The sequence below is a fragment of the Peromyscus maniculatus genome, chromosome 23 (genome assembly GCF_049852395.1).
Source record: "Peromyscus maniculatus bairdii isolate BWxNUB_F1_BW_parent chromosome 23, HU_Pman_BW_mat_3.1, whole genome shotgun sequence".
Classification (NCBI taxonomy): Eukaryota; Metazoa; Chordata; class Mammalia; order Rodentia; family Cricetidae; genus Peromyscus; species Peromyscus maniculatus.
Window position 1 is genome coordinate 43482734 of NC_134874.1, and position 19295 is coordinate 43502028.

Here is a 19295-nt window from a genome sequence, read left to right on the forward strand (position 1 = left end):
GTCTATTTTATTTTATTTTGTGTATGAGTGTTTCATGTGCATGCATGGTGCCCTTGGAGACCAGATGAAGACAACAGATCCCCTGAAATAGGAGTGTCAGATGTTTGTAAGCTACCTTGTGCATGCTGGGAATTGAACCTGGGTCCTGTGGAAGAGCAGCGAGTGCTCTTAATCCCTGAGCCATTTCTTTGGCACCACCACTAATGTGTTTTTAAAGTTCCTTGATTCATAACTTTCTTTGTTCTGTTACTATGAAAACTTCTTCACTGTTCCCACGCTGAAACGTGGGATTTGGGGTAACATAAGTCTCTGTTTCCAGGACATGATCATTAATATTTGGCTCAGGAATAAACTATCTGTCACCCCCAACACCTGAGAAACAGAATCTTACTCTGTAGCCCAGGCTAGCCTAGACCTCACTGTGTAGCCCAGGTTGGCCTGGAACTCACAGCAATCCATCAGCCTCCTGAGTGCTGGTGAAACTGGCCTGCCTCTTTGGTTATCATATCCTTGAAACAAAGGACCCTCCTAAGGATATCCTCCCAAAAGAAGAAAAGGTTGAAGCCCTTGGGGCAGCCACAGGAAGAACTTATCTCCACAAAAATGGTTTATAGTTTGTCAGCCGAGGGTGAGGAAAGATGCAGAGCTGGGACAATGATGGAAATGACCACACCCAAGCCAGACAGCTTCCTTATGCCGATCTCTTGCCTTCTGTTGGAACCCTAACACTATCTGTGTCAGTGTCAGGCCCCTGGAGTTGGGACTTGGGGAGAGCCTGAAGCTCTGTGTCCTTCTTCCCATTGTGGCCACATTGAGTAAATCTCCTTTTTCTGATTTGCTATGGATTCAGCTTTTGTTGTTGTTGTTTTTCTAGACAGGGTTTCTCTGTGCAGTTTTGGTGCCTGTCCTGGATCTTGCTCTGTAGAGCAGGCTGGCCTCGAACTCAGAGATCCACCTGCCTCTGCCTCCCGAGTGCTGGGATTAAAGGCGTGTGCCACTGTCGCACGGCGCCTCTTTTTAATTATTGAGGACGAGTGGCCAAACCTGGCTTGTTGGGACATATCCTGTGACAATGAATCTCTTAACACTGGGATGACAAGGGCATGCCATCATGATGAGCTGGTGTTTGTTGTGGAATAATCTTTTTGTACCCTGTAAAGATTTGTCACTCGGGTTGGTTTAATAAAAAGATAAATGGCCAATAGCTAGGCAGGATTTTTTGGACAGACAGGATGCTGGGAAGAAGGGCAGAGATTCACAGAGTCACCAGCCAGACTGAGAGGAGGCAGCATGGGCAGTATAGAATAAAAGTAATAAAGCCACAAGGCAGAAAGTAAATTAATAAAAATTTAAATAAAAATAAAAATTTAAGTTGTAAAGATAGTTAGAAACAAGCCTAAGCTATTGGCTGAGCTTTGTAATTAATATGAACTCTGAGTGGTTATTTGGGAGCTGGCAGGAGAAACAGGAAAAGTCTGACTACAGGTGTTCTGTTTGGTTGGGTGAGATTTGGGTTTTGTTTGTGTTTGGTTGGTTTTGCTTTTTTTCAAGATGGTCTCACCCTGACTGTCCTGGAACTCCCTCTGTAGACCAGACTGGCCTTGAATTCACAGAGGTCCTCCTGCCTCTGCCTCACTAGAGCTGGGACTAAAGGCATGGGCCACTATTCCTAGCTTGGGATTTTTGTTTCATTTTTGTTTGCTAGGCTAGAACTCTACCACTAAGGTACATTCCCAGCACTTCTTTTAATTCCACAGGGTCTTGTTAAGTTACCCAGCCTGGCCTTGAACTCTTGGTCATTCTGCCTTGGCCTCCCACATCATTTGTATTGTATCAACAACTCTACAGTGTTGTCTTCAACTACTATAGTCTTGTGCTTTTTCCTGTGTCCAGTGGAAATCCAAACTGAGCTACCCCGAGGCGCTGCATGCCAGAAGAGAAATGGGGCTCTTCCCTGAGCAGCACAGAGGGCAAGGCAGGTCAACGCTAACTGATGACAACATTTTTCCCATCCTTGATGATGGAACCTTCTAGACAACAGTATAAACAGTGCATCTTTGATACCAGTGCAGTGTATCTTTTCCTGGTTTGTTTTTTATTTTTCAGGATGGGGGTTTCTCTTTAGCCCTGACTATCCCAGAACTTTGCTGAGTGCTGGGATTAAAGGCATGCAGCACCAGGCTTAACAGTGTGCATCTTTTATTTATTTATTTATTTATTTATTTATTTATTTATTTATTTATTTATTTATGAGACAGGGTTTCTCTGTGTAGTTTTGGTGCCTGTCCTGGATCTTGCTATCACCAGTGTCGGGCCAGTGTATCTTTTAATAAGAAAGTTTCCAAAAAGCAATTGTATCTTCAACTGAACCTTTTGCAGTGCTGATTGACTGATTAGAGCTCCAGTGTTTGCCGGGGGTTGGGAGGTGGCAGGTCTGGGGCCTAATTAAAACTTATCTCTGACTGTTCAGCCTCAGTAAATAGCCATTCCTTGCCCACCTCTGTGCCTGACCTAACATCCTGTGAGTAACAGATAAAACCTTTGGGCTGCATTAACTTAACAGCCTTTAAAATCCACCAACTAAAAGGCTAAATGTCATCAGATAACATCTGAGGCATACAGCTGAGATTTCTCTGCCTGGTTGTAACTGTCTACTTAATGTTTCCAGTGTGTTTAAAAGGTGCCTTGACTGCTGAGTGGTGGCACACGCTTTTAATCCCAGTACTCAGGGGACAGGGACAGGTGGATCTTTGAGTTCAAGGCCAGCCTGGTCTACAGAGGGAGTTTTAGGTCAGTCAGAGTGACACAGAGAAACCCTGTCTCAAAATAAACCAAAAAATAAATAAAAATAAAAAAGTGCTTTGACCTAGAACTTTCTTCTGCTGCTATAAAAACTTAAAACTACTATGATGCTGGAACGTGGGACTTGGAGTGACCTAAATGAGTCTTCCTGAGCCACAGTCATTCAGATTGGGCTCCAGAATAAACTGTCTCTTATCCCCTGTGAGGTGAAAGCCACGTCATGCTTTGGTTTCGGAGCCCTCCTCTGTCACCCTCCACTGAGGAAGCTACAGGACAACTGCAGCTGTTTGGTGACAGTGAGTTTGGCTTCAGATGTCCTGTTTCAAACACCCTGGGCCAGACTTTTGGCCATGAAAAGGCTTTGTGAACCCTGGCAGCCATTTTTACCCAGGCCAGTGTGGAGTCCTTCCCCGGATTGCCCAACAGGCCACTGTGGTTAGTGCAGAAGCTTTTACAGCTGGCAACGGCGTGGACACAACCGCCGCATCCTCTCTCTGCATCTTATAAAGATGTAGTTCTGTCGGTGGTTTTTGTTTTTAATTTATGTGTGTGGGGTTTTTGCTGGAATGTATGTCTGTGAACATTAGTATAGTGCCCATGGAGGCCAGAAGAGGGCATCAGGTCCCCTGGGGTTGGAGTTACTGATGGTTGTGAGCTGAGAAGTGCTGAGAATTGAATCTGGGTCCTCTGGAGGAATAGCTCTTAGCCTCAGAGCTACCTCTCCAGCCCCTCCAAGTTTGGCGGGGAGGGGTTGTTTTTTTTTTTTTTTTTTTGAGACAGGGTTTCTCTGTGTATCCCTGGCTGTCCTAGAACTGTCCTACTCTGTAGACCAGGCTGGTCTCAAATTCAGAGATCCTCCTGCCTCTGCCTCCCAAGTGCCGGGATTAAAGGCGTGCACCACCACTGCCCGGCTTATCCCCCCCCCCCCCCCCCGCCCCCTTTATATCTTTCACTTTCCATCTGTCTTCCTGATAACTTTCTCTTCACACATGTCATGAACCAGGTGTGGCAGTGCACACTTGTCAGCCCAGCACTTGAGGATTGGGAGCTCAAGGGCAGCCTGGGCTACATAGTGAAACTCAATCTCAAAAACAAACAAGCCAGAAAGATAAATCATGATAGAGAAGACTGTTTCTGTTTTCTTTCCAGCACTTAGGAGGCGATGTTGGGAGGAAAGGGTTTATTGGGCTCACTCATCCCAATCTTCATCTATCACTAAAGAAAGTCAAAGCAGGTTCTCGAGGTGGAAACCTGGAGGCAGGAGCTGAAGCGGAGGCCATGGAGGGTGCTGCCTACTGGCTTGTTCCTCACGTCTTGCTCACCCTCCTTTCTCATACACTACCTGCCCAAGGGTAGCTCCCACTGGGCTGGACCCTCCCACATCAATCATTAATCAAGAAAATGTCTCAGACTCGCCCACGGGCCAATCTGATGGAGGCGATTCCTCAGCTGGATTCTTTCTTCCCAGATACAGCGAGGTTTGTGTCAAACTGACAAAACCAGCCATGCCAATACATCTGCTCAGACTGTGTGCATGTGTGCGCGAGGTCACGTGGGGTCAGAGGACGGCTCTCAGGAGGTGGTTCTCACCTTCCACTACAGGGGTCCTGGAGACTGCACTCCTCAGGTTTAGCAGCAAACCCCGTTCCTCACTGAGCCATCGTAGTGGCCCCATTTTTATCATTTTTCACAACCCTCGAATACACCTTTCATCTCTTTAAAAACCCAGCAGTGCACTGTGGATATGCTGATCATATCTGCAGTGCAGCTCAGATCGCAGCCGCTCTCAGGAAAGCACTCCCAGAAGGGCAGGGCAGGGCAGGGCAGGGCGGGCTCACTGCTTCGTGGAGCCCTTGCCTGCCCGGTACTGCGTGGCTAAGAAGTACACCTCTGAAGACTCCTTCCTGCTGGCCTCTGGCTTCACGACCCTTGTGTTCTGGAATTCCAGGGTCAGTCTCTTCTGTAGCAGGTGGCTTTTACTTCCAGCCCAGGTTTTACACAGCAGCGTCCCCCCGGGATGCAGGATGTCCGCGGCCATGTCCACAAGGGTAAGGCACAAGCTGATGAGCCTGTCGTGATCCAGGTCTCGGATCCCAGTGGCGTTGGGTGCCATGTCACTCAGAATCACGTCCGCTCTCCTTCTGGGAAGCAGTTCTAGAATTCTCTGGCAAGTTCTGGGGTCAGTCACATCAGCGGGGCATAGAAAAGTTGCTCCTTCCAGAGGGAATATGTGAAGAAGATCGACCCCAAGCACGTAGCCCACTGGAGAGCTGGAGTCTACGGAAGCAACAGAATGCATTATTACACCATGAATCTCCCCACCAAAATACAAGCCACAAAATAAAGGAAGGCACCAGGACCAAGAAAACCAGCTAACATGCATGTATGTGCACAAGAGACCTTTAATATGAAGACACATGAGGTAGATGTGATGGCAAAGGCCTATAATCCCATTAGGGAGCCTGAGGCAGGAGGATAGTCATAAGTTCAAGGCCAATTTGGGCTACGGAGTGAGATCCTATCTCTCAAAGTTGAAAAAATTAAAAACATGTTGTGTGGGACAGGGTGTCCTCTCCTCCCCTCGGGACAGCTGGGGAAGCCGAGACTTATAAGGAAATGGTGTCCCGACCATCCTGAGTGTCAAGCAGAAGTAGACCCACAGGCAAGGCACCAAAGCCCACTTTGCTGGCAGTTCGGTATCCCAGGCCCCTCTTCTTTAGGACTCTGCTTCCAAGCATCTTTTTATTTTATTTTTGTCTGTTTTGGTTCTAAATTGGGAAGCTCACTAGGTAGCCCAGGCTGGCCCAAAACTTAAGCTCCTCTGTCTTAACACACTGAGTGTTTGAGGTTACAGCTGGGTACCACCACACCCAGCTCCCAACGTTGCTTTTTATTCCTTGAGATAGCCTCACTATGTAGACCAGGCTGGCCTCAAGCTCTGAACTGCTGCCTCTGCCTCCAGAGTGCTAGAATCAAAAGCCTGTGGGACCAGGCTCTGTTGTTTTGTTTGGGTTTCTAGATGTATTGTTTATTTACATGTGCATGTTTGCATGTGTGGATGTACAATCAAGTGCAGGTGCCCGTACAGTCCAAGGCCTGGAACTGGAGTTGAGGAGGCTGTGAGCTGGGAACCAAACTTGAGTCCTCAGGAAGAGCAATGCTCTCTCCAGCCCTTCCTTTCAGGCTTTTGGTTCTTTGAGAACCGTGTGACTCAGGCCTGGAATTCCTGGTTCTCCTGCCTCAGCCTCCAGAGTATGAGGGTCACAGGTGTGGCCACCACAGCCAACACAGTGTCACAGAGGTGGCTGTTTTCTTTCCTATTTGGGCAGCACTTCACATAGAGAATATTGTTAGGTCCCTATAAAATAAACACACTGCAGCTTATCACAGCCCCATGGTGAGGGGTCCACAGCCCCAGGCAGGCCTTTCCTGAGGTCCTGGAGGTGGCAGCACCAGTGGGACTGGGACCTCCAAGACTCTCAGGCTTTGAGGGCACAATTTGGGAACCTCAGGGACATATTAACTGTCTGGTCCCTAAATCCTGCTTGTCTTAGGTTTTCTATTGATGTGATGAAACACCATAACCAAAAACCAAGCTGGGGAGGAAAGGGTTTATTTGGCTTAAACTTCCACATCGCTGTCCATCACTGAAAGAAACCAGAACAGGAACTCAAACAGGGCAGGATCCTGGAGGCAGGAGCTGATGCAGAGACCGCGGAGGGGTGCTGCTTACTGGCTTGCTCCTCATTGCTTGCTCAGCCTGCTTTTGTATAGCACCCAGGACCACCAGCCCAGGGGTGACCCCACCCACCATGGGCTGCACCCTCCCCCATTGATCCTACTTAAGAAAATGCCCTAGGGGCTGGGCAGTGGTGGTGCACGCCTTTAATCCCAGCACTCCCGAGGCAGAGGCAGGTGATCTCTTTGAGTTCAAGGCCAGCCTGGTCAACAGAGCGAGACCCAGGACAGGCAACAAAAAATACACAGAGAAACCCTGTCTTGGGGAAAAAAAAAATGCTGCAGAGTCTGAGCTTATGGAGGCATTCTCTCAACTGAGGTTCCCTCTTCTCAGATGACTTTAACTTGTGTCAAGATGACATAAAACTAGCCAGCACACCTGTCAACATGTCCCTCTAGAAAAAAACAAAACAAAAAAAAACCCCAAACTCCAGCAAAGCTCAAATGCAGGATATGGCATAATACATTCTATCGAGATAGTATAATTAGAATACATTATCCTGCCAGGTAAAGGTGGCACGCACCTTTAACCCCAGCACTCTGTGAGTTCGAGGCCAGCCTAGTCTACAAAGCGAATTCCAGGATAGCTGGGGCTGTTACACAGAGAAAAAAATACATTTTCCTTTTTATTGTAACTTCTGACTTTTAATTTCGAAAGGGTCAATATCCTATTCATCCTGGTTAGTCAACCTGACACAAGCTAGAGTCACCTGGGAAGAAGAAGCTCAGTTGAGAAAATGCCTCCCAGTGGCCTATAGGGCATTTCTCTTGATTGACGTGGGAGGGCCCCAGCCCACTGTGAGCAGTGCCACCCGGGGCAGGGGGTCCTGAGTCCATAAGAAAACAGGCTGAGCAAGCCTGGAGGAGCAAGCTAGTGCACCGACGGACAGAGTGCCCCTATAACCTCTGCTTCAGTTCCTGCCTCTGACTTCCCTTCATGTAAGCTGAAAGAAACCCTCCCCTAAGCAAACTCAGATAATGTTACTGTTTAGTTGTGTGTGTGTGTGTGTGTGTGTGTGTGTGTGTGTGTGTGTGTGTTTGTCAGAGAGAGAGAGAGAGACAGGGACTTGGTATAGAGTCCAGGCTGGCTGCCAACTCATGTGGTCTACTTTTAGTTTTCTTCTTGGTTATTTTCTAAAGAACATTTTGTTTATTTATCATGTGTGTGTTTGTATGCAAGGGGGCACAAGCCAGTGGCACACTTGTGGAGGCCAAAGAACAACTTTCGAATGTCAATTCTCTTCGTCACGATGTAGGTCTTGGGAATAGAACTCACGCCATCCAGCTTAGCAGCCAGCACCTTTTATCCACTAAGCTGCGACCCTTTAATACAGTTCCTCATGCTGTGGTGACCCCCCAACTATAAAATTCTCTCATTGCTACTTCATAACTGTAATTTTGCTGCTGTTATGAATCATAATGTAAATATCTGATATGCGACCCCAAAGGGGTCGAGACCCACATGTTAAGAACCACTGCTGAAAAGACACCTCCACGGCATCACCTCCATCCCGTCTCCCCCTCCCCACAACCCTTGTCCTTTTCTTCTGAGAGACGGGATCTCCTGTGCTGGACTGCAAATGCACTAGGTAGCAGGGATGATCTTGACTTTCTAATCCTCCTGCCTCCACTTCCCAAAAGTTAGGCCTGCGCCAGCACACCTGTTTAACTTAGCAACTGAGCTCGGTCCCCAGCCTGTGTCCCATTTCTATAACCTCAAGTCAGCTTAGAAAGCTGCTCCAACAACGTTTCTGCGTGAAGAGCTACCATCATTCCTGGTAGTGACACACAGGCCTCACCTGCGCCGGTGGCGTTGACTCTCTGCACAGCCACCTGACTCCAGGCTCCCGGAGCCGCCCCGCAGTCTAGCACCCGGAGGCCTGGCCGCAGGATGTGATGCTTCTCATTCAACTCCAGGAGCTTGAAGGCGCTGCGGCAGCGGTAACTCTCCGCTTTTGCGGCCTTCACAAACGGGTCCTTTAGATGGCGCATCAGCCACAGGTGCTCGGCGCCCGTCCGGCCTTTGTAGCGACACGCAGCGGTGTGGAATCTCTGAACCTTAAGGGGAACGCCTACCAGCTTCGGGTACCTGGTGGCAAGAAAGGAGTTAGCCAGTGAACACTACAATTGCAAAGAGGCAGGTTAGAGGTCTTAATTCAACCTTTTTTTTTTTTTTTGCATGTATGTGCGGTATGCATGCATGTGTGTGCACGTGTGTGTGCGTGCATACTGGGACCCAAACTTGACAAGGGATGTCTTCCTAGCTTGCTCTCTATCTTACATATTGCGGTAAGGTCGCCAACCAGCCAGTATAGCTAGCCTGCTTGCTCCAGGGGCCCCTGTCTCCGCCTTCCTAGCACTGGCGTCGTATTTGGTTAGCACACAAGGCCAGCATTCTGTGGGTCCTGGGCATCAGAACTCCAGCCCTCAAGCATGCACAGCTTTCTCCGCTGAGCCATGTCCCCAGCCCACACACTTATTTCCACGTAGAAAAACCTCACTCACTCACGCCTGTACACGAATAAACATCGTGCACACGCGTTCAGTATCCCGGGACAGAGGCTGCCAGCGCCCCTCTGCGGCCCGAGCCACTGAGCTCCCAACTACCGCCGTCCACTCCACGCACACATGCAGCAAGAACCCTTCTAGCGCAGGACGACGCCATAACTACACTCACCAAGCCATGGGTGCTTGCTGTCGGTTTCCTCCCGCCGCCGGAAGTCCCGCCCTTGCTACCAGCTTAAGGCCCCGCCCCGGGAAGCTGTGGCTGGGGCGCGAAGGTATGGATGGTTCGCCGTGCGTGGGAGCCGAGTGCGGGAGAGACGCGGGAGATCAGGGGTGCTGGGGTGCCGGGGGAGATCTGGGGAGGGGAGAGGGCGGAAGGACTGGGGAGCTGCTTCAAGCCAGCCAGGAAGACCGGGGTGCTGGGTAGGTAGACCTGAGGTCGGGGAGACCAGGGGAAGTACAGTAAGGAACAGAAATGAAAGAGAAAGGGGACCTGGAACCTGAGGCTGGGGCGCTAAACTGGTGCAGGGGCAGTTTGCAGCCAGGTTGTAAAGGCTGTACCAGGAATAGGCCCTGGAAGGGGAGGCAGGGAACAACATTTGCAGAGTACCCCCTGCAGGCAGGTCTGAGCTCTGCACTCCATGTGTTTTGCCTCCAACACCTGCAACCCTTGACCTCAATTCAGACCAGATGGTTGTCAGCACCCCAAAGCTCCCTGAGACGCATCCAGTTTACCATGTCACAGCTACCTGAGCTAAGGGAACACTAGACTGACATCCAGGACACCCTAGTTTCCTTATTGGCTCTGCCATTTGACCCTGTTGCAAATTTAGACCCTGACCATCAGTTTTCTCCTCAGGAAATGTGAAAGTAAGTCTTACACAGCTTACTAAATGGAGCAGCTTTTGAAAACAAGGCTAATTGGAGCCGAGGTGATATAGATGCCTGTGAAATGCTTGCTTGCTTCACATGCATGAGGAGTTATCAAGCCCCAGAACCCACATAAATAGCTAATGTGGTTTGCACCTATAACCCCAGTGCTGGGAGGCAGAGACAGCTGGGTCCTTGGAGCAGTCTGCTTGGCTAGCCTTGCTGACTCTGAGCTACAGGTTCCAGTGACAGACCCTGTCTCAAAAAAAAAAAAAAAAAAAAAAAAAAAAAAAAAAAAGAAAAGAAAAAAAGTGGATGGAGCTAGGGAGCTGGCTCTGGTTAAGAGCACTTGCTGCTCTTGCATAGGTCCTGAGTTTGATTCCCAGGACCCATGTAAGAGGCTTGCAACTGCCTGTAACTCCAGCTTCAGAAGATCCAGCATCCTCTTCTTGTCTCCATGGGTAGCCACACAAAATTGTGCACACACATACACACACACACACACAAAAGTAAAATCTTTTTTGAAAATAAGGTATGGGCTGGAAAGAGCACTGGCTGCTCCTGCAGAGTACCACAGTCAAGTTCCCAGCACCCCCATAGTGGCTCACAACCATCTGTAACTCCAGTTCCAGGGGAGCCAATACCCTCTTCTGACCTACATGGGCACTGAATGCACATGGTGCACAGACATACAGGCAGACAAATTCTCATATGCATAAATCTTTTTAATATGAAAAAAATTAGAAGGTGGAGAGCAACTGAGGAAGGCACCCATTGTCAACTGTGACCTCCACACACAGGCAGGGACACATACATGCATATGTGCACACATTATGCACACAAAGCTAATCAGCCATCTCTACCTGTGGCTCAGTATTAAACCAATTCAACCAGCGAATCAAAAATATTCTCCAACCCCAATTAGCCTTGTCTGTTAGAACAATCCCACTTAATAAACCCCAAAACTGAGAGATTTCCATTTGCAGAGGGGAAAACAGTATGTGCGTCTATGTTTGAAACAATGTCAATCAACAGCCATAGCCAAACACATTCTACTGCATTCCAGTCTACATCCTCACAGCAACTTCACTGAGACAGGTAGCTGGGCATGCTGGAACTCGTTTTTTTGTTTGTTTGTTTTTAATTATTTTTCTATTATCAGCTTGATATAGTATAAATTCTTATCTTAATAGTGAAATGTTTCATTGAGGCTTGCTCAGTAATTGAGTAAAACCAAAACTTACTATAAACCACCATCATCCTAGGGTCCCCCCTTCTATATATATATATAGCCTCCATGATTCTGTGGGTTGCAGTCTGATTGTTCTTTGCCTTATATCTAGAATCCACTTTTGAGTGAGCACATACCATGTTTGTCCTTCTGGGTTTGGGTAACCTCACTCAGGATGTTTTTTTTCTAGTTCCATCCATTTGCCTGCAAATTTCATGCTGTCATTGTTTTTCTCTGCTGAGTAGTACTCCATTGTGTATATGTACCACATTTTCTTAATCCATTCTTCAGTTGACGGGCATCTAGGTTGTTTCCTGGTTCTGGTTATTACAAATAGTGCTGCTGCGAACATAGTTGAGCTTGTGTCTTTTTGGTATGATTGAGCATTCTTTGGGTATATGCCCAAGAGTGGTATGGCTGGGTCTTGAGACAGATCGATTCCCAATTATATGAGAAACTGCCATACTGATTTCTACAGTGGTTGTACAAGTTTGCATTCCCACCAACAGTGGAGGTGTGTTCCCTTTGCTCCACATGCTCTCCAACATTGACTGTCATTAGTTTTTTGATCATAGCCGCTCTGACAAGTGTAAGGTGGTATCTCAGAGTCATTTTGATTTGCATTTCTCTGATGATTAAGGATGTTGAGCTGCTGTGGGATGTTCTGTATGTCCTGTGGGAGCCCTTCTTGGGTTCTTTGTGGTGTTACCCAGCAGGTCCGCATAGAGGATGATTAGGACCATGGGCCTGAGTGCAGGTGTCTGAGATGGTCTGCACTTGGCTGTGCTGGGGGATGGTCTGTATGTCAAGTTGTTCTGATTGATCAATAAATAAAACCTGATCGGCTGTGGCTAGGCAGGAAGGATAGGCGGGACTAACAGAGAGGAGAAATAAAAGGACAGGAAGGCAGAAGGACTGACTGCCAGATGCCGCCATGACCAGCAGCATGTGAAGATGCCGGTGGGCCACCAGCCACGTGGCAAGGTATAGATTTATGGAAATGGACTAATTTAAGCTATAAGCACAGTTAGCAAGAAGCCTGCCACAGCCATACAGTTTGTAAGCAATATAAGTCTCTGTGTTTACTTGGTTGGGTCTGAGCGGCTGTGGGACTGGCGGGTGACAAAGATTTGTCCTGACTGTGGGCAAGGCAGAAAAACTCTAGCAACATTGAGCATTTTTTATTTATTTATTTATTTATTTATTTATTTATTTATTTATTTATTTGGTTTTTCGAGACAGGGTTTCTCTGTGTAGCTTTGTGCCTTTCCTGGAACTCACTTTGGAGACCAGGCTGGCCTCGAACTCAGAGAGATCCGCCTGCCTCACCCTCCCGAGTGCTGGGATTAAAGGCGTGGGCCACCACCGCCCGGCTTGAGCATTTCTTTAAATGTCTTTCAGCCATTTGTGATTCTTCTTTTGTGAATTCTCTGTTTAGTTCTTTAGCACATTTTTAAATTGGATTGTTCAGTATTTTGATGTCTAGTTTCTTGAGTCCTTTATATACTGTGGAGATCAATCCTCTGTCAGATGTGGGGTTGGTGAAGATCTTTTCCCATTCTGTTGGCTGTCTTTTTGTCTTATTGACTGTGTCTTTTGCCATGCAAAAACTTCTCAGTTTCAAGAGGTCCCATTTATTAATTGTTGTGCTCAGGGTCTGTGCTGTTGGTGTTATATTTAGGAAATGATCTCCGGTGCCAATGCGTTCAAGAGTACTTCCAACTTTCTCTTCTAAATTTAGTGTAACTGGATTTATGTTGAAGTCTTTGATCCACTTGGACTTGAGTTTTGTGCATGGTGACAGATATGGATCTATTTGTAATCTTTTACATATTGACATGCAGTTATGCCAGCACCATTTGTTGAAGATACTTTCTTTTTTCTATTGTATAGTTTTGGCTTCTTTGTCAAAAATCAGGTGTTCATATGTGTGTGGATTAATGTCAGGGTCTTTAATTCGAACCCATTGGTCCATATGTCGTTTTTTTTTTTTTTTTTTTTTTTTTTTTGGTTTTTCGAGACAGGGTTTCTCTGTGTAGCTTTGTGCCTTTCCTGGAACTCACTTGGTAGCCCAGGCTGGCCTCGAACTCACAGAGATCCGCCTACCTCTGCCTCCCGAGTGCTGGGATTAAAGGCGTGCGCCACCACCGCCCGGCCATATGTCGGTTTTTATACCAGTGCCAAGCTGTTTTTATTACTACAGCTCTATAGTAGAGTTTGAGGTCAGGGATGGTGATGCCTCCAAAGTTTGTTTTATCATATAGGATTCTTTTAGCTATCCTGGGTCTTTTGTTTTTCCATATGAAGTTGAGTATTTTTCTTTCCAAGTCTGTGAAGACTTGTGTTGGGATTTTGATGGGGATTGCATTGAATCTGTAGATTGCTTTTGGTAAGATTGCCATTTTTACTATGTTAATCCTACCTATCCATGAGCATGGGAGATCCTTCCATTTTCTGATATCTTCTTCAATTTCTTTCTTTAGAGATTTAAAGTTCTTATCATTCAGGTCCTTCACTTGTTTAGTTAGTGTTACCTACCTTGGGTAACCAAGGTAGGTAACACTAAACAAGGTGGCTATTGTAAAGGGTGATGTTTCTCTGACTTCTTTCTCAGCCCTTTTATTATTTGTGTATAGGAGGGCTACTGATTTTTTGAGTTGATCTTGTATCCTGCCACTTTACTGAAGGAGTTTATCAGCTGTGGGAGTTCCCTGGTAGAATTTTTGGGGTTACTTATGTATATTATATCATCTGCAAATAGTGAAAGTTTGACTTCTTTTCCAATTTGTATCCCTTTGATCTCTTTTTGTTGTCTTATTGCTCTAGCTAGAACTTCAAGTACTATATTGAATAAATATGGGGAGAGTGGACAGCTTTGTCTTGTTCCTGATTTTTGTGGTATGGCTTCGGCACTCGGGTTGTTGAGGCAGGAAAATTGTGAGTTTAAGTCCAGACTGGACTACATGGCATGACTCCGTCTTATTTAAAATACTTGCAAAACAAATCACTCCTAGACTGAACATGTGGACATCTGTCCTTACTACATGAAAACTATTTATACCATATTTGTGTCGAATTTAAAGTGGACTAGAACATGTGTGTAAGTTATATATGCAAATATGCCATTTCCCTGGAAGTGATTTCACTATGCTTCAATTCTGGTATCCATGGCAGGGGGGCAGAAACCTGGTACCAGTTGCCTGTGGATATGGAAAAACAGCTGTATATAGCTGTTGCTTATGCAAGATGGCTGACTTTGAAGAGTTGGAAAGCCAGGACCTCTGGCATGGGCAAGTCAGTGTCAGGACAAGGACACAGGCCAATGCTAAGTCCACTTCTTCTGCTGACCACCCTCATCACCAGGACCGAGCTTCCTTTTCTTTCTTCCTTTCTTCCTTTTTAAGTTTTGTTTGTTTTGTTTTCGAGACAGTTTCTCTGTGTATCCCTGGCTGTCCTGAAACTCATTCTATAGACCAGGTTGGCCTTGATCTCACAGATCTGCTAGTGCTGGGATTAAAGGCATGCACCACCACCATCACCTTTTTTTTTTTTTAAGTTAACTTACATTGTATGAGTATAGGCATTTTGCTTGCATTTATATCTGTGCACTATGTTTGTGCCACAAGAGGCCAGAAGAGGACATCAGAACTGGAGTTAGACCATTATGAGCCATTGTGTGGATATAAAGAATGGAATCCCAGTGCTCTGGAAGAAAAGCAAATGCTCTTAACCAATAGCATTTCTCTAGCCTTCACTTGGGTCCCTTATATACTGTAACCTCTTAGGAGGGTCCTAGTGGTAGAGCTCAGTGGATACTGCTTTAGCCAGTTGAGACCAAGAAAATGATAGAGCAATAAAATGTTGGCCCTGGGGACTGGAAAGATGGCTCAGTGTGTAGAGGCCCTGCCTAGAATCCCCCAGTGAGGGGATAGGGATGGCTCAGTGGTAGAGCACCTGCCTAGAATCCCCCAGTGAGGGGCTGGGGTGTGGCTCAGTGGTAGAGCACCTGCCTAGGATCCCCCAGTGAGGGGCTGGAGTGTGGCTCAGTGGTAGAGCCCCTGCCTAGAATTCCCCAGTGAGGGGCTGGGAGTGTGGCTCAGTGGTAGAGCCCCTGCCTAGAATCCCCCAGTGAGGGGCTGAGGTACTGCTCAGCAGTAGAGCACTAGCCTAGAATGCTCAATGTTTTGAGTTCCATTCCCTGCACTGGAAAAAAAAAATGCGGAGAGGAGGGCTCAAAGGCACATTTGTACCCATCACCTGCCCTGGAACCCACAGGGAATTTACACTGTGGCTGGGAAATTACCAGCCAGCCTCACTTTACACCTCTCCTCACACGAATCTCCCTCCCACCTGGCTACCATTCACTGCCGCACACATTTGATGCACACTCTAACAGACCACAAGCCAAACAGACCTCATTTTCTGACCCTCTTCACAGGACCCAGGAGACCATGAGTACCTCCAGGCTCTACACCCTGGTGCTGGTGCTGCAGCCTCAGCGAGTTCTCCTGGGCATGAAGAAGAGGGGCTTTGGTGCTGGCCGCTGGAATGGCTTCGGGGGCAAAGTGCAGGAAGGAGAGACCATTGAGGATGGGGCTAAGAGGTGAGGAAAAGGGAGGTCCGACCACAGTACCAGCCTGGCAGGGGATGAAGACCTGGAGAGGAGGAAACACCCCTGAGACCCACAGATGCTATGTAGACAAGGCAGGCTTTGAACTCATGGAACACCTGCCTTTACTTCCAGAGTGTTGGGATTAAAGGCATATACCACCATGTCCAGCTTATAAATTTTTTAAAGGGTCTTTCTGCATACGCCAGTTGGCCTATAATTATCAGTTGGCCTTTAATTATGTAGCCTAGGTTGGCCTCAAACCCCAAACCTTCCTGCTTCAGCTGCCTCAGTGCTGGTACTATAGGTGTGAAATGCCATGCCTGAATTTATGTTTAGTTCCTAAATTGGATATAGCAACGCCTCTGCATGATATCCTCCTAGAACATGCGGCCCACAGGTCCTGAGGCTACACTCCCGCCGCCCTGGCCCTTGTAAGCATGGATGCCATGCTCACGAGCTAATGCCACATCTCCCTTACCCATCTCTGCTGCAGGGAGCTGGAGGAAGAGAGTGGTCTGACCGTGGATGCCCTGCACAAGGTGGGCCACATCTCATTTGAGTTTGTGGGGTCCCCTGAGCTGATGGACGTGCATGTCTTTTCTGCTGACCACGTACATGGGACACCCACGGAGAGTGACGGTGAGCCTCGGGCCCTGCTCCCCTCTTCCCGGCCATGGGCAGGGAGGTGCACCCGGCCTCGGAGAAAGGACAGCCCTTGCCAAGTGTGGGCCCCACGCCTGCCCATGTTCTTCTTTGCTTGTCCTCAGAACCAAGGCAGTCAGGCAAAGCAGCTCTGTAGCCCAATATGAGCCCCATTCCCCGCCCCCTTTTTTGAGACAGGGTTTGTGTGTGCAGCCCTGGCTGCCCTAGGACTGGCTCTGTAGACCAGGCTGGCCTCAAACTCAGGCATGTGCTACCGCTACGTGGTAAGCCCGTTTCTTTATTTCATGAAGTATGGAAACCAGTCACACATATTAGTACATGCCTTTTTATCCCAACACGCAAGAGGAAGAGACAGGGGTATCTCTGTGAGTTCAAAGCCAGCATGATTCACATTGTGAGACCCTGTCTCAGAAGAAGGAGGTAGAGGGAGGAGGAAGAAGAAATAATAATAATAATAATAATAATAATAATAATAATAATAATAATAATAAAAGAGCTGGAGTGTGGCTCATTTGGCAGGATGCCTGACTAGCAAGCATAAGAACCTGAGTTCTACCCTCAGCAGTGAACCAGGTGTGGTGTTGCATGTCTATAATCCCAACACAAGAAATGTAAACAAACAAGAGATAACCAGGTGTGGTCATGCAGGTCCATAATCACAGCGTCTGGGAGGCCGAGGCAGAAAGACTGAATCTGAGGACATATTGGGCTGCAGAATGGATCCTACACCAGCCTGAGCTACATGAGGCTGTCAAAACCAAGAGATGGTCATGAGGATGAGATATAAAATTAGACCAGGCTCCTTTCTTAATAAGCCAGGTATAGTGGCACACATTCATAATTGCAGCACCAAGAAAGTTGAGGCAAACCTGCCATGAATTCAGGACCAGCCTGGGCTCCGTACTGAATTCCAAGCCAGCCAGAGCTCCAAAGAAAGTCCCTGTATTAATGAAAATAAAGCAGGCATGGTGGTACTACACCCCTGTAAACCAATCAGGAAGCTAAGGCAGGAGGATTGCTACTTATTCCAGACCAGCCTGAGCTACAATATGGACACTTGGTTTAAAAAAAAAAAAAAAATCCAGGGGATGGAAAGATGGCTCAGGATGGAAAGATGGCTCAGAAGTTAAGACCACTTGCTGCTCTCACAGAGGACCACTTGCTTTTTCCAGTTCCAGGGGGATCCCATCCCCTCTTCTGGTCTCTGCAGGTACTGCATGCACATGGTATACAGGCAAAACACCCATCCTTATAAAATCATTTTTACAAAATGCTTAAAGAAGAGAGAGATTGGATGGCTGGTTCAGCAGTTAAGATCACATATTGCTCTTCCAGAGAACCCAAATTTGGTTCCTGGCTTCCACACCAGGTGGCTCACAACTAACACTAGCTTTAGGGGGATACAAAGTCTCTGGCCTCTATGGGCACTTGCACGCATATGCTTACACCCACACACAGATATACATACATATATGCAGTCAAAAATAATACAAAACAAGTAACAACCACAATAGTCCAAACAGCTAGAGAGGGAACTCAACATTTAGGAGCACTTACTGGTCTTCCAGAGGACCCAAGTTCAGTCTCCAGCACCCACAGTGGGCAGCCGATGACTAGTTGTAACTCCAGCTCCTCTCTGGCCTCCTCTGACACCCACACATGTGGGCGTTCATTCACACAGACATACTCAGATACATAGCAGATCCCTGCATTCAAGGCCAGCCAGGGCTACTACACAGTGAGACCGGGTCTCAAACAAATCAAAAGTCTCCAAACCGGTGTTCACACAGATTCAGGGGGTAATCCCTCTCGGGCTGGCTGAAATCCATGTTCAATATCAACGTTCTTCCTCCTCCTCATCCCCCTACACCGCAACAGAAATGCGCCCTCAGTGGTTCCAACTGGACCAGATCCCCTTTGCGGACATGTGGCCCGATGACAGCTACTGGTTCCCACTCCTGCTTCAGAAGAAGAAGTTCTGTGGGTACTTCAAGTTCCAGGATCACAACACCATCCTCAACTACTCGCTGCGTGAGGTGGATGGATTCTAACACAGGGGTCTGGCCAGTTCTGGCCACACTCAGGTGGCTGCACAGCCACAAGCTCTCAGTCCAAGGGTACCACAAAGAGGGACTGGTATTTTCTGTTTGCAAAGTGTTGAGGTTGGGATGTGAAATGTCACTGGTAGACTAATGCGTGAATACTTCATCTTCACCTACTGGTCTTGTTTTGGAAGGTTGTGGCACCTTTAGGAAGCAGAGCACCGATGGGGAAACTGAGTCACTGGGGGTCAGAGAGATGTGGGATGGGCCTTAAGGTTTTATAGATAGGTATAGAATATTATTTTAAGATGTGTTACATTTGTTTATGCTATGGAACATTTGTTTTAATGATGCAAAGATGTGTTGCATTCTTTTATGTTGCATTTGTTTAACTCTGTGAAGCTGTGTTACTTTGCCTGTCTAAAACATCTGATTGGTCTAATAAAGAGCTGAACGGCCAATAGCAAGGCAGGAGAAAGGATAGGTGGGGCTGGCAGGCAGAAAAATTCTTGGACCAGGAACCTCACAGATGCCACTGGTTATCAGTGGATCTTGAAAGCATGCTGTGACATTTCACACCGCATCCTAACTATTCCTACGTGCTTCAAAGAAAACCATTTCTCCCTCAGAAAGAGGGAGCCTTTTAAGGAAACCCAACAGGAAAGCTGGACCCAAGGCTCGGCAGTACTGCTCTTGCAGAAGATCAGAGTTCAGTTCCCTGCACCCGTGATGGGCAGCTCATAACCACCTGTAACTACCTTCAGAGGAGCTGACACCTTCTTCTGGCCTCTGTAGGCACCAGCACCCACGAGCACATTCCCACATACATATA

The 19295-nt window shown here is 47.4% G+C and overlaps 2 protein-coding genes across 5 annotated transcripts; one reads left to right on the top strand and one right to left on the bottom strand.

Moving 5' to 3' along the window:
- Window positions 1-3912: 3912 nt before the first annotated feature.
- On the bottom strand, window positions 3913-9278 carry Mrm2 (mitochondrial rRNA methyltransferase 2). 2 transcript variants are annotated; one of them, XM_006991093.4, is made up of 3 exons: window positions 9218-9278; window positions 8340-8629; window positions 3913-5079 (listed from the first exon to the last, which is right to left on the bottom strand). In XM_006991093.4, the coding sequence occupies exons 1-3, from the start codon at window positions 9223-9225 to the stop codon at window positions 4637-4639; spliced, it is 741 nt and encodes a 246-aa protein (XP_006991155.1). In that variant the 5' UTR covers window positions 9226-9278; the 3' UTR covers window positions 3913-4636. The 2 variants fall into 2 exon arrangements, with proteins under 2 accessions (XP_006991155.1, XP_006991154.1); XM_006991092.4 differs by lacking the exon at window positions 9218-9278 and adding an exon at window positions 9050-9209.
- On the top strand, window positions 8583-18924 carry Nudt1 (nudix hydrolase 1). Of its 3 annotated transcripts, none has more exons than XM_016009377.3 (4): window positions 8583-8681; window positions 15585-15749; window positions 16252-16397; window positions 18300-18924. In XM_016009377.3, the coding sequence occupies exons 2-4, from the start codon at window positions 15598-15600 to the stop codon at window positions 18470-18472; spliced, it is 471 nt and encodes a 156-aa protein (XP_015864863.1). In that variant the 5' UTR covers window positions 8583-8681; window positions 15585-15597; the 3' UTR covers window positions 18473-18924. The 3 variants fall into 3 exon arrangements, with proteins under 3 accessions (XP_015864863.1, XP_006991153.1, XP_076416779.1); XM_006991091.4 differs by lacking the exon at window positions 8583-8681 and adding an exon at window positions 9195-9320; XM_076560664.1 differs by lacking the exon at window positions 8583-8681 and having other exon boundaries at window positions 15468-15749.
- The last annotated feature ends 371 nt before the right edge of the window (window positions 18925-19295 follow it).